Source organism: Pecten maximus, chromosome 6 (assembly GCF_902652985.1).
Source record: "Pecten maximus chromosome 6, xPecMax1.1, whole genome shotgun sequence".
NCBI lineage: Eukaryota > Metazoa > Mollusca > Bivalvia > Pectinida > Pectinidae > Pecten > Pecten maximus.
This window is the reverse complement of record NC_047020.1, coordinates 22,878,930-22,893,913: the sequence shown is the minus strand read 5'-3', so window position 1 is coordinate 22,893,913 and position 14,984 is coordinate 22,878,930. Positions and strand designations below refer to the sequence as shown.

The 14,984-nt window shown below is 36.0% G+C and overlaps 2 protein-coding genes across 2 annotated transcripts; one reads left to right on the top strand and one right to left on the bottom strand.

The window, feature by feature from the left end:
• Positions 1-4,342: 4,342 nt before the first annotated feature.
• LOC117329272 lies at positions 4,343-11,806 on the bottom strand. Its single transcript, XM_033887134.1, has 3 exons — positions 11,761-11,806; positions 5,430-5,693; positions 4,343-4,818 (listed from the first exon to the last, which is right to left on the bottom strand). Exons 1-3 carry the CDS (start codon positions 11,782-11,784, stop codon positions 4,405-4,407), a joined length of 702 nt encoding a protein of 233 aa, XP_033743025.1. The 5' UTR covers positions 11,785-11,806; the 3' UTR covers positions 4,343-4,404.
• Positions 11,807-12,179: 373 nt separating this feature from the next.
• On the top strand, positions 12,180-14,433 carry LOC117329266. Its single transcript, XM_033887128.1, has 2 exons — positions 12,180-12,273; positions 12,779-14,433. Exons 1-2 carry the CDS (start codon positions 12,253-12,255, stop codon positions 14,135-14,137), a joined length of 1,380 nt encoding a protein of 459 aa, XP_033743019.1. The 5' UTR covers positions 12,180-12,252; the 3' UTR covers positions 14,138-14,433.
• The last annotated feature ends 551 nt before the right edge of the window (positions 14,434-14,984 follow it).

Sequence of the window (14,984 nt, the reverse complement as noted above, 5' to 3'; positions counted from 1 at the left end):
AAAACTAAAAATTACAACAGAAGATGCCGCGAGGATACTTACAAGGAAATAAAAACCTCCAGTTATGCAAAATTCCAAGGACTATGTCAATTACGTCAATACCCACTTTGTGGAATCTTTTGATAATGTGACACTAGTCTACCCATCTTCGTTAGCCAAGGCTTCTGATTACGTTTCACTCCACGAAACGTAATCAGAAGTCTTGGCTAGCGAAGATGTAGTCTACCATGACAAAAGAATTATGTATTCAAACCCCGAGTATTTGCGTAGGACAAATTTGGCAATATGAACAAAATGTATGGAGTGTAACATGACCTATAGGCCTCAGTGTGATATTCAGTTTATCAAACAATTGCATTTTTTTTTATAATTAAAGATATAATTTTCTATGATGGTGTTTCTTTTCCAAAACTTAACAATCTGAAAAACCAAACCTATTTTATTATCCAAATACTATATGGATGTGTATTTTTTATTTGATAGTAACACATGTACACAGAGATACTAGCCATCAGAGAGCATTTGGTGATGTGTTTACTAACACATCGCGATAGCGTGCATTGGTCAGTTTTATGATCCAATAACTTGTGTATTATAGAGAATATGGATGGATTTTACTACCTCATACGTTCCGTCCTTTTTAACGAATTAATCATGATACTTATCTGATAGGCAACAAGTATTGATTTCAGATTCTCTTTCTGGCACGGGCACTAAACAAACTGGAGTTCCCTATTATCATACTTAGTTTACCGTAAACAGATCTAACGTATTGTACTCGTCTTCCTATTTTTAGCAGTTGATGATCAGATATCATCTTCCTGTAAATATATAGAAACTGCCCTCAACCAAGACCTTGCAAATTGAAGCATATGTCCTTAAAGGATATGTTCGTATTAAGTGCCGATTTATAGTGCTACCTCACTGAAGCATTCTGCCAGACACCCAGCAGGACACCTCACCCGGTCACATTATACTGACAACGAGCAAACCAGTCGTCCCACTCCATACAATGCTGAGCGCTAAGCAGGAGTAGTGACTACCATTTTTCATGACTCTGGTATGTCTCGGCCAGGGGACAGAACCCAAAGTCTTCCTCATAGGGGCGAACGCTCAACTGAAGACCAAAAGTGAGGCTTTGTCAAAGGAGACATTAGGAAGAAGAAAGTTGTTTAGAAAGAAGAGAAGAGAAAATATAAGATCCCAAATTTAGTCGCCTCTTACGATCATGCCATGGGGGGTGCAAGAAATATATGGCACAGGAATGATGTCATAATTAAATCTAGGCAATATTTTATTTTTGCATAGGCAAAATTCTATATTTTTTCATAGGCAAAATTCAATTTTTTTGGCCTCGTCCATTTTTTAATCCCAACTGCTTACAGATGCTTCCAGTCAAAGAGGTATGGCACATAATGGCCTGTTTCGACCTAAAGGTGGCCGTTTCCAAAATTAAAAAAAAAATGTTAAAAACTGAGTTTTTGAATACAATATTCATCACTTTATGACTAGTAGCGATTTAAAGGAATTACCTCTATTTCCCCTATTGGGCCCCACCCTTTTGGCCCCTCGGGGGTCAGAGTCACCAATTATGCAAAATCTGTTCCCATTCCCCCAAGGATGTTTCTGACCAAATTGGGTTCAAATCCATTCATAACTTTATGACTAGTACCGATTTAAAGGAATTACCTCTATTTCCCCTATTGGGCCCTGCCCTTTTGGCCCCTTTGGGGTCAGAGCCACCATTTATGCAAAATCTGTTCCCCTTCCCCCAAGGATGTCTCTGACCAAATTGGGTTAAAATCCATTCATAACTTTATGACTAGAAGCGATTTAAAGGAATTGCCTCTATTTACCCTATTGGGCCCGCCCCTCCAGCCCCTGGGGGGTCAGAGCCACCATTTATGCAAATTCTGATCCCCTTCCGCCAAGGATGTTTCTGACCAAATTTGGTAAAAATCCAATAAGAACTTTTTGACTAGTAGCGATTTGAAGCAAAAGTTGACGGACGGACGGACGCCGCGCCATGACATAAGCTCAACTTCGGTCCAGGTGAGCTAAAAAGTGGTCCTCTGATACGCTGGTATCGAAAAATTGTAAAAAAACGTAGTTGACAAAATATTTTAATTTAGCAGTAACTAGACTGACTGTAACTGATAACATAAACTTCAACTTGCCATAAGTCTGCATAGCTCATATGGTAGAACCATTGCTTAGCAACAGAAAGGTTTGGAGTTCGAATCATCAAGATGTATTTTTTTCATATTTTGTTATGTTTCTTAATACCATTTAATTTTTCTTGATCGTATTTGAAAGCTATTTGTAACGTTACATGCATATTTAATATAAAGATAAAAATGGTTGAGATAAAAACAAGAGCTGTTGGAGAACAGCATAGCTCGTCTCGCAAATGTTTGTCAATAAACAATTAAAATATATTAATTGGAATGGTTTCGCAAATTGCATTAATAATATTTATATTGTTTACTTGATCAGATTATGCTTTGTGAATTGATGCAATTTTCAAAGCCATACAAATTTATATATATATAAATTATTTATTGACAAACATTCAGGAGACAAGCTATGCTGTTGTAGATTAAATGAATATATTAAATACAAATGTAATTGCTTTTGGACATATTTCTTCAATTTTTTGACAAAATATTATCCTGATGAGAGTTGTCTCCCTTGAAAAATGTGGATCGGTATAAATTGTCTATTGTGAGCATTTTCACATTGTTTTATTTTCAGTTTCACCCCAAGAAGGGATAGTGTAACTCCATAGGGACTCTTTTACCAAATATCAGCACCCTAGTACAATCATAAAGTGATGTGTTAAATAGCTTTCAACATTTGCACCTTTTTTTTTTTTAAATGTTTTTTTTCCCCAAAAAAATATTTCAGTTTAACTCCGGCAAGGGATAGTTTAACCCCCACAGGGAACCTAATACCATGTATTACAATGCCTTTCAACACTCACAATATAAACTTAACACAAAGTCCAAAGATTTAAAAACAAATACAAAAAAACACAGATTTAAAAAGAAAAAATCCAATTTTTTTCTAAAGTTTTACTCCAGGAAGGGATTGCCTTACTCCATAGGGACTCTATTGCCAAATATCAGCACCCTAGTACAATTATAAAGTGATGTATTAAAACCTCTTAACACTTGCACCAAAAACTTAACGCAGAAATATTCTAAGTCCAAAAATTTGAAAATTCTGTTTTTTTCCCAAAAAAATATTTTAGTTTAACTCCGGCAGGGGATAGTTTAACCCAAGAGGGAGTCTATTACCAATTATCAGCACCCTAGTACAATTATAAAGTGATGTATTAATACCTTTCAACACTTGCACCAAAAACTTAACACAGAAATATTTTAAGTCCAAAAATTTGAAAATTCTGGTTTTTTCCCAAAAAAATCTTTTAGTTTAACTCTGGCAGGGGATAGACTAACCCCAGAGGGACTCTATTGCCAATTATCAGCACCCTAGTACAATTATGAAGTGGTGTATTAATACCTTTCAACACTTGCACCAAAAACTTAACGCAAAAATTTTTTAAGTCCAAAAATTTTCAAAAATCTGTTTTTTTTTCCAAAAAATCTTTTAGTTTAACTCCGGCAGGGGATAGTTTGACCCCCACAGGGACCATATTACCATAAATTACTATGCCTTTCAACACTTGCACCAAAAATTTAACATTTGGAAAACCAACGCCGGAGTTACGACATAAGCTCTCACTCTTCTTCGAAGAGACGAGCTAAAAATTCATATGAAGAAAAAAAAAAGAGAGATTTACCCCGTATCATTCAAAGTAAAATGTAAATGAACTGCAACGTCGACAACAGGCATACATGGATGGGTAGTGTAAAATTCGTGTTTAACATGTCAATTTTACTTATTTCATATGGTATTGATTGACTATATTATCCGTTCAGAATGCATGGCGCGTCAATGGACCATGACGATCTATTTTGGTACTGTGGGAATCACTGGGGGGTCACGTGATCATGATATGTTACCTGTATTTTTAGCCCAGACTAAATAATCAAATATGGATCTGTTATATATGGAAAATGTTATCTCTGGCCAGGCCAGCACTCAACGAGACTCATACCGATCAGATATCAAAACTCTTACACAAAAGATACCAGGGTATCTGTCCAGGGAGAAGTCCTCACATTCAAGATTCTATTAATCTTAAATATACAGGGGTGGAAGTAAAACAATACCTCGACTCCAACCAAGAAAATACATACCGGTAGGAAGATACAATTTGGATAGTTAAGTGTAAACAGAAATATTGACAAAACCAAGGAGAAAACAAAGACATTGATGATTACAATATTACAATTTAATTTACAAAACTTCTATAAGCAAAAACCCAACATCCAAAGTTCAGTACCATGTTCTTCCCTTCCCATTGAATCTCTTATCTCCGAAATATCGATGTTCTTTACCGTCAGTATTGTTTTTATATACATACTGAGGTTTGAAAAATTCTGAATTAACATCATAGTTTAATAATTTCTTTTGATTTTGTTTTTTAACTGTTTCAATGTCCATTTCCCAAATTGAGGGCTCTTTGTCTGCTGTGGTTTCTACATCCTCTGGAAGACTCTCTTCCATATTTGGTATCTTCCGACGCACAACAAACTCGCCATTGTCTCGTAAGTAACAGTATTCCCAGTCTTCTTCACTCTCTGGAAGACCATAGGGGAATGTGACAGGAACAATCTTCACTAGATGCTGTACAATTCTCAGCTGCTCATTGATGGTAGGGATGTTCTTCAGCAGGACCTTTTGCAGCCTCTGCAAAATTCATTAAGCAGATGATTGTATAGTACATTGTATGTGGATTTTTTTTTAGATATTTTTTTTTTGAGTACAGTATTTTATTTCCATCTGTATTTCCTAAATTATTTAATATATATGGCATGTTAAAAGTTGTAATATATATACTAAACCAGCACTCAACAATATCTATACCATATATCATAATGTTCAATAATATTTTCATAGATTGAATAAACTGTAAAATAAATATTCAATAGATAACGAGAACAAATGCTCAATAATTCCTATTCCAAATCTTCTGATGTTTTTTCAACTTTTTTTTTAAATACAAGAGTCATATCGAAAAGGTTGACAAAAGTTAGAAAAGTAAAATATTGATAACATTTATCATACATACTCAGTAAATTATTGATAATAAATATACAGTAATCTCTTTCCTGGATTTCTGTAGCGGATATCAATTTGACAAGAAACAGAGGACTAGGGGTCTTCTTCATCAAGGTCATTCCTCTTTAAAGATTCAGGTCCAGGTTTCATCAACATTTCTTATCTAGAGACAATTTCTAGACTTAACATTTTCCATATGAAAGCAATATTGGATTTAAAGAAACAAAATGGATACTGACCTTTGTACCTTCCCCAATTCCAAGAATCTTGGCCATCTCTTTTTCTTTTTTCGGTCTGCCCTTAAGATTATGGATCCTAACTACCATGTGTAATGGGGATGGCTCCTGTTTCCTTATTTCAAGTTGCTCCTTTGGCCATTCAAGTAATGGCTCCGCCCAGGTTGTGTCCTTCTCTCTCTCCTCCCACAGCTTTTTGCTGATGGTAGATTTACACCGTAGAGAAGCACAACTTGTTCGTGTTAGCGCCCTCAGTAGACACCATGTCTGCCAAAAAGAATAACATCATTGCATCATTATAGGAATCTTAAATCACAGTGATATTCATATTTATCTTATTATTTTGCTCAGATAATGTCCATTATGGACAAGCTAAACTGAATCCTTACTGTTTGACCAATAGGAATTCCCTTGGAAAGTCTTGATTTGATAAGACTTCTTTGTATTTTTCTGACTGAATGTGTGAGCTTACCCTAAATTTACAGGGCCTCTACCTTATCCATTTGGGGAAAATACAGTGGTACCTTTTGCTTATTGCTAATTTGCTACCACATATCCTATGTTTAATTTAGCTTTGATGAATAGAAACTACTGGTAGTTTCATTATTACCAGTACATTCTGATAAACATTTCTTCATACAAACTGATGTACACATGAACACTTAAAACAATTTCTGATTGGGAAAATATAACAAAATTTCAGTAGGTGAAGGGGCCTATATTTCACCCAAAATGTACCCCTGCCCCCCCACCCCCCAAAATAAACAACAACAAAAAAAACAATTTATTCCTTTATAAAATATTACAATATTCAGATTTTGTTTTATAGAAAACCATCACAACATAATAATTAAGAACTTTTGTTTTTTTGCTGTTTTTCACCGATTTTGCAGCATCTGAAATTAAAGTTCATCTTTGTAAAATCCAAGAAATTTTTCAAAAAAATTAAAACTGTCCACTGTCCAAACATAAACTGTTAATTATAGGCAAAAAGGCAAAGGTCTCCAGTAAAATGTAGTACATATTTTACATAAAGTACATGTATACCAAAAGCTCAATTGTAAAATACAAAGAAATCTCGCAAAATCACGGGCTAGCAATGATTAATTACATTGTATATATGGCATATTAGAATAAATATACCAGAGGGATCTTGGCGCCCACCATTGAATGATCTTTATAGGTTCCATGTCAGATTGATCTTTTCTCTACTTTTCCCTTCCTCTAAGTCTTACTAATCTGTGTAAATTCAGAAACAGCCCTCTAGTACTTTTCAAACAAGGCGAACCTATATATAAAATTTAAGATTTAGCGATAATGGCTGTCTGTCGGCCATGTTGTTTTCTGACTGGTCTCAAAATCCGATATGCATAACTAGGCACAGAGGGCAACCTACAAATGAAATTTGAGAAAGAAATTTGAGAAAGATCCCTTCATTACTTTCTGAGAAATAGCGATAACAAACTTCAATTGTCAAAATCTAAGGTGGCTGCCTGTCGGCCATGCTGTTTTCCGATAGGTCTCAAAATGTAATATGCATAACTAGGCACCAAGGGGAACCTATATATGAAATTTGAGAAAGATCCCTTCAGTACTTTCTGAGAAATAGCGATAACAAACTTCAATTGTCAAAATACAAGATGGCTGCCTGTCGGCCATGTTGTTTTCCGATTTGTCTCAAAATGCAATATGCATAACTAGGCACTAAGGGTAACCTAGATATGAAATTTGAGAAAGATCCTTTCAGTACTTTCTCAGAAATAGCGATAACAAACTTCAATTATCAAAATCCAAGATGGCTGCCTGTCGGCCATGTTGTTTTCAGATTGGTCTCAAAATGCAATATGCATAACTAGGCACCAAGGGGAACCCACATATGAAATTTGAGAAAGATCCCTTCAGTACTTTCTGAGGATTAGCGATAACAAGAATTGTTTACGGACGGACGGACGGAGGGACGGACGACGGACCACGGACGCAGGGCGATTTGAATAGCCCACCATCTGATGATGGTGGGCTAAAAATATAACGTAGGAGCACAAAACACTGTGTTTGCTCTCTTATGTATATTATGTTGATTCTTATGCCATATAATCGTTGCTAGCTCCTGGGATTTTGCAAAACTGTCTTGACTTTCTGAGAGAGTTCCTAACTCTGTTGGAGACAATGTGAAGATCAATGTTTTTATTTTTACCGATTTGCAGCATCCAAATTCACCATTTTTCTGAAGGCCAAAATCCAAGATATTTGTCAAAAAAATTAAAACTGTTCAAACATAACTTGTTTATATTGAGAAAAAGAGGTACGGTTTTCAATAAAATCATAAAATACAAAGAAGTCTCGCAAAATTAAGACTGTCTCAACTTTCCAATGGAGTTCATCATGATCACATATATGTGTAGACTGTAGCAAGTTGGGCACATGTTAATTTATTATGGAGATACATACATATACCTGCCAAAAATATTTTTTGGATAACAAGAAGTGGAAGGGCCAAATTCAATGTCATCTGACTTAAAACAGATCCTTGTCCTATCGTACTCATGATCAGTAGCAGTATAAGTGGTAGACAACAATGGGGATTGTGCAATATTATATGTTGCCCATTGCACCATCTTGGGCAAGAGGTCCTATGGGCCTGTAGTCCACCTGGTATTGGTACTTGTTTGATGATTCTCTGCCTTTCATTCAGTCAAGAGATATTCATTCAAGGCAATTATATATATATAATTAGCCAGCTATAGCTATATAGGTAATCATAAGAACTCCTTATTATGTTTTTAACAAATTGAAATCTGTGACCGTGAATATGTATAGTTCAAGGTCATTCGTTATGCAAATTTTGGGGGGCTCTATCATAGGAACCTACCAGCCAATTATCATGATTCTTGGCTTTTGGTTAACCAGAAATTGTTTTAATGAATTTGACCCTTGTGACCTTGAATATAGGTCAGGGTCATTGCTTCATGCAAGAGACCTACTGGAAAAATATCATTACAATAAATAGGTCTCTTGGTTAGCGAGATGAAGTCATTTAAAGATTTTAAGGAATTTGATCCACATGACCTTAGATATGTGTCTAGGTCATTTCTTTTTGCTTACTTAGCTGGGCCTCATCCAAGGATCATGTCAGCTAAATGAAGTCATTTTAAAGGCATTAAGGAGTTTGACCCATGTGACCTTGAATATTGGTCAAGGTAATTTCTTGTCACAAACTTTGTTGGGCCTGATCCAAGGAACCTCTCAGCTACATATCATGACTCTAGGAGTCCTGGTTAGTGAGAAGAAGTTGTTTTAATTGAAAAGTTGACGTCGGTTGGACACCAGGCTCACTATATTCCACACCATGGCATAAGCTCACATGGCCCTTTGGGCTAGGTAAGCTTATAACTGAGCAACCCAAAAATTACAACACTAGGTCAGGACCATCTCGAATCATTTCAGGCAAGTTGGAGCTGAATCTCACTTGTGGAACTTCAGAAGAAGTCAGATGACCTAAAAACAAGAGATCCAAGAGGGATCTTTAATTGGTGCCCACCATTGAATGATCTTTATATATATAGGTTCCATGTCAGATTGACCTCTCTATTTTTCCCTTCCTCTTATATTACTAATCTGTGTAAATTGAGAAACACCCCTTCAGTACTTTTCAAACAAGGGGAACCTATATATGAAATTTGAAATTTAGCAATAATGGCTGTCTGTCGGCCATGTTGTTTTCATATTGGTCCCAAAATGCAATACAAGGGACCAAGGGGAACCTACATATGAAATTTGAGAAAGATCCGGCCTTTTTGAGAAATAGCGATAACAAACATCAATGGTCAAAATCCAAGATGGCCGCCTGTCGACCATGTTGTTTACTGATCAATCCCAAAATGAAATATACACAACTTGGGACCAAGGGGAACCTACATATGAAATTTGAGAAAGATCCCTTCAGTACTCTCTTAGAAATAGCGATAACAAACTTCAATTGTCAAAATCCAAGATGGCTGCCTGTCAGCCATGTTGTTTTCCAATCGGTCCTAAAATGGGATATGCACAACTACGGATCAAGAGGAACCAGCATGTGCAATTTGAGAAAGATCCCTTCAGTACTTTCTGAGATCTAGCCATGAGAAACTTCAAATGTCAAAATCCGAGATGGCAGCCTGTCGCCATGTTCTTTTCCGATTGCTTCAAAATTTAATATGCACAACTAGGGACCAAGGGAAACCTGTATGTGAAATTTGAGAAAGATCCCTTCAGTGCTTTCTGAGATTTAGCGATAACAATCTTCAAATGTCAAAATCCAAGATGGGCACCTGTCCGCCATGTTGATTCTGATCGCTCTCAAAATCGAATATGCACAACTAGGGACCAAGAGGAAGGTGCATGTGAAATTTTGTAATGATCCCTTCAGTATTTTCTGGGAAATAGCGATAACAAGAATTGTTTACGGACGGACAGACTACCACGGATGCAAGGCGATTTGAATAGCCCACCATCTGATGATGGTGGGCTAAAACACTGCAGGCATGCAAAAGTGTGTCACTTGAAACTTACAAGGGATGTTTATAAACAACATTAAAACATACTGAAAGCAGCTTTGATCGAAATTAATTCAGGAAATTGGGCTAATAATTGCTTTTGTTTTGAATTTAAAATGAAACTATTACCTGGGGTATGTGTTAAATATGAACATTTGTAATAAAACTAAAAACATAATTTTAAGGTCCAATCCTGGTCATAAGCTGTCCAATTCTGTTCAAACCTGTAAATTATCTTTAAGTCCTGCGTGACCCAGTACATTTTTGTGAAAAAAGGCAATATTTTGTATACTTTTGTTAAAATTGGGCAAAAACGTTAAATATGACCATTTAAAAGAATAATCAAAGCAAATATATAATTTATATTTAAAAGGTCCGATCCTGCCCACAAGCTTGCCAACTATGCCTGATCCAGTAAATCTTCTTTCATTTTGATATGTACGGTGAATTTATGTGAAAAATAAAATAAATATTTTGTATAATTTCTTAAAAAAAGTCCTAACACAAGTATAAGCTATGTCAATCAAACTAAATGCAAAGCTAAAACGGTCCAATATTCTTCTCCAATCCTGTATATCGTCTAACCTGTATTAAAACTGCTGTTTGCAGAAAAAAATTTGAATGTTGTTTATGAACATCCCCCAGAAAGTTGAAAATTTTCAGATGTTGGTCATGACATGAGGTCACGCCAGTCAACCATGAAATAACACCTGTGACAGGTTTTGTGTGAAGCCTAATTGTGTCTCGGAACGTACATATACATGTAGGTGATTTGCACAGGTATCCGATATATACCCCGAGGGGGCATTATGATGGTAGGCCTAGTGTATAATCAACACGACAATTATGAAACAATCATTGAAGCGCATCGGTTTGTTTATCTTCTCAATGCAAGTATACATATAATTAGAGCTAGAAGCCCGAGTTTCGCATCCAATTTAAATGAGGCCCAAAGGGGGTCGTTTTTGCATGGTCGTAAATGAAGCCTGTGATGTTTTTTAAGACAATACCAATTGCAATGTCGGAAATAGGACTAGTATCAACTGATCAATTGTAATTAATATTGAAACAAAAAATCTTCACACCCTTTCATATTATTTGATGTGTAAAATATTCTGTATCGGTCCCATCAACATGAGGAAGCTTCGCCGGATGTAACAAAATGTAGGTCGATTGTAATGTGCAGTTGTTCATGTACAAATACTGTTTAAAACTACAGTTATTGTCATTTGCCTTTGGTATATAATCTGCAATTAATATGTACATTGATTATCTGTCATAATATTCATATTATTCAAACAAACGAACGTACGTACATGACGGTTTGTAATTAGGTACATTCTAACAAAACATCATCCAACCAATTATATCCGGAATTCGACCGGTCATTTCGATCAACTTCTCCAAACCGAACCCCCTATAAATCAAACAAATACCGGTGTACCATGCATGTTCGGTTTATAGACTATAGAGGTTCCACTGTATATTGTTTTTCGTCAGTTTGGTATAACTATCAATAGCTTTTATAGTGGTGTTTCGCTATAATAGTGATCATTTATAAATATATGCCCGACCTGACTACTGACTGTACTAGCTAGCTAACTATAGATATGTTATTCAAGTTTTTGGCCAGTCTACTCTGACTATACCGGATTCGTCGATTTTAAAATTTTGATTAGGCAACTATTCAGATATCAATCTCAACTGACCAGCATATCAAAATACAGACATTGAAAGGTTTGGGTAAGAATGAAAGTGGTTGTTTCAGGCAAAGCCACTTCAACATAATATTTTCAACACACCTGTCCTTGTAACACCGCCGCCATTTTTTTTATTATGATCGCTTTTCTTAGTTTCGAATCCAAAGTAACTGTTCACAATATGAAAATATTTGAACTATTATTTACATTAAAAATTGTTTGAATTATTTTTACTTAAATAATGATTGCATATTAACATTTCATCTGTCTTATATCTTATATTTCACATGGATCGAAAATATAATACGATACGAAAATAACGTGCAACAATAATAAAAAAAACAACGAACTGGGTCAATATTCCGTGATAATTATTTTGTTGTTGAATCAATGCATTTAGTTATATGTTGTATCGATATAATATTCATTTATCAGAAATAATATTACATTTGGTTTAATATTCTTGCGTTGAATAAATTCCCATATTCCTAAATTAAAAGATAATTATGAAACGACATATCCGGGTATATTTCTAAATTTAAGCTACGATGAGACGTTTCCGTCTTGTGGTAAAGTGCGTTCTGAAACTCAAGAATGCAAGAAAACTGTGTCTGTGTGAGTATAATATTAAGCTCATTTAGTATTTTTTCATATTTCCTTGTTATTCTTTCAACATTTCTTCACCTACCAGAGTCTGGACCGTCACTTTTTGAGTGCTCTCAATAACTGTCTCACGTCATTGTGAACTGGTCAGGAACACAGGTCCCCAGGTCCTAGCATCGTCTGTCAATACATCTAAGATTACTGTATATATTAAAATTATATATTGGATTTATTGACAGACGAGGCTAGGACCTGTGGTTAGGAACACAACATCTTTCAGCATCTGGCATCATGGACCACAGGGCCGGCATGTCTAGTTTTATATGTCAATATATAGACTATAAGTATTTCTGACTATTTTTTTTTATATATAAAACAAACGTTAGACATGCCCCTGTGCATGGACTGAACAGTAGCTAGGATATTGAAACAAATGTACTCTGTTCAATGAATATTCCAATTTTGGTCATTTTATCATTATATATTTTCGGCTATTTACTGATTTTCTCTTTTGTAGGTTGACAATCCATCAGAAACATTCAACAAAATAACAACATGGAACCATCAGCTTCTGAATTTGCCCTCTGTGGTTAGATGTCGGATTCTGTCCTTCCTGGACTGGGAAGACCGGATCCTAGCAGGACAAGTGATCCCCGGCTGGTACAGTGAGCTTCACTCCTCTTTTTCATGGAACTTTGTGGAGTTCACCAATTGGGCCATTGGACTACCGGACGGTTTCAATAGTGCCTTTATTGATGAGGGAAAGCAGCAGGAAAGATGTATTGATGAGTTTGGAAAATATTTCCAACACATTACAATCGCGCTGTCCGTATTTGACGTTCAAGAAAACAGTCATGGTGTTCATCTGCTCAATAAGCTTTCACAGTGTTGTCCAAGCCTCAAATCCCTCAGGATTTACCATGAGTTCATGTTCTGTACTTTTGAAGGAAAGTGGGAAGACTACTTATTACCTTTGAAAAATTTGTGTGCAAAATCGTTGAAACATGTTCAACTTTGTAACTTGGAAGACTGTCCAAGGAATAGTGAAACTAAGAACTGTAAATTCTTCGAGGTGATGCAAGAGGTGTCTATGTGTGAGCGAGTTAATGTGCTGGAGTTTACACTGCACAGTTATTGTCAGAGACCTGTCAAAGGGTTACGGCCATTCAACAGTCTACATACACTGAAAACTGAGCAAAGTAGCATCAGTACAGACATTATACAGGATCTGGTCCAACAAAATCTCCAACAGGTGTACCTGGTGCGAGACCAGAACACGGAGAGATGGACAAGTGGTAAAACACCAATACAGTGGTGTGACATCAAACCAAAGAGGGGTCTTCAAGTGCATTACATCTTTGATCAAATCAAAGTACAATTAAGTGACTTTGCTGTTAACCCATTTTTAGAGTCAATCACATTGAGAAAAGTGCCAAATGCATTATCTAGGGATGTTTTGAGAAATATAGCAGCATTATATGCCAATAGTTTACAGACTTTTGCCCATCTGTCAATGCTTCACCCCACACTGCCGCCTTATGATGATATGGAGTCATTACCATGTGATTATTACTACTTCGCCAGCCAATGTAGAAACCTGCGGACTTTTGTGTGTGGCATTCCTTTGCCATGTGAGGCAGTATGGTGTCTAGCAATGAAAGCTGACAAATTGCAGAACCTTCACATTCAGAAAGGACAGCTTCTCTACAACTACCGAGTGTGCATGCCTGTACCCTCCACACTCAGAGAAGGGGGAGGTATCCTGGACAGCGAGGCCTGTTTATGTAAGGAAGTGTCTCAATGGATGGGCTTCAGCTGGACACCAATACTGGAGGAAGAGATGTCTGAGAAGACTGACAGACTGCTCCACTTTTAACATCAAGACAACATATATAGTACAATGTATATATGTAAATGAACCATTAGACAGGACAATTAAATCTCTGTGGGAGATGATCGTGCAAAATACCAATGTTGATGACATAGCAAAATAATTCTCAGAACAATTTTCAATGTATTGTCTAGATATATTTGTATTGGAATTTGAAGAACAGACCTCTTATAAATGCATCATAATTGAGTTTAATAATGTTGAACTGTTGTAGCTACAGTATAGTAGCAGTGACTTGTAATTTTTAATAAGAAAAATAAAATTGAAATTTTTCATAATTATGTGATCATAATGTACCTTTTACTAGCTCATCTTGTCAGGAGGACTTGCCTAGCTAATATGCCATGGCATGGCATCCGTCATCCATGAAGTTTTCTTTTAAATGATCACTATAAAAGACTAAATAGGTTTTGAAAAAAAATACTCAGAAACATCCTTTAGGGGTTAAGGAGAACAAATTTTTCGTATGGGCTGGGCCCAATATGATAGATTAAAGCAAGAACAAAACAGATTTCGACCAAGTTTGGTCTAAAGCATCCATTGCTGAAGTCGGAAGAAGAACCAATTTTGTATAAATGTGGGTCTGGCCCCCAGGAGTAGGCCCTTAATATAAGTCGAAATATAGCAACTTGTTCAAAATCCTTCTTGTTCCTGTTAAAATATGAAAGGATTTTGTCTGAAGCATCCTTGGGTGAAGGGGCACCAATTTTGTATCGATGGATATACGTATACGTATACCCCCAAAAGGGAATTATATGTAATTAATCTTTCGTTTGAAATTTGAGAAAGATCCATCATGAACTTTCTGATAAATAGCAATAGCTAGCTGAAG

What these genes read in the sequence shown, in the direction of transcription:
- LOC117329272 (XM_033887134.1), bottom strand. Translation starts at nt 11,784, where the DNA reads ATGGCGGCGGTGTTACAAGGACAG. An exon ending in CGGCGGTGTTACAAGGACAG is followed by an intron (nt 5,694 to 11,760) that starts GTGTGTTGAAAA and finishes TCTTTTTGGCAG; the next exon opens with ACATGGTGTCTACTGAGGGC. An exon ending in GAATTGGGGAAGGTACAAAG is followed by an intron (nt 4,819 to 5,429) that starts GTCAGTATCCAT and finishes TGAATTTTGCAG; the next exon opens with AGGCTGCAAAAGGTCCTGCT.
- LOC117329266 (XM_033887128.1), top strand. Translation starts at nt 12,253, where the DNA reads ATGCAAGAAAACTGTGTCTGT. An exon ending in TGCAAGAAAACTGTGTCTGT is followed by an intron (nt 12,274 to 12,778) that starts GTGAGTATAATA and finishes TCTCTTTTGTAG; the next exon opens with GTTGACAATCCATCAGAAAC.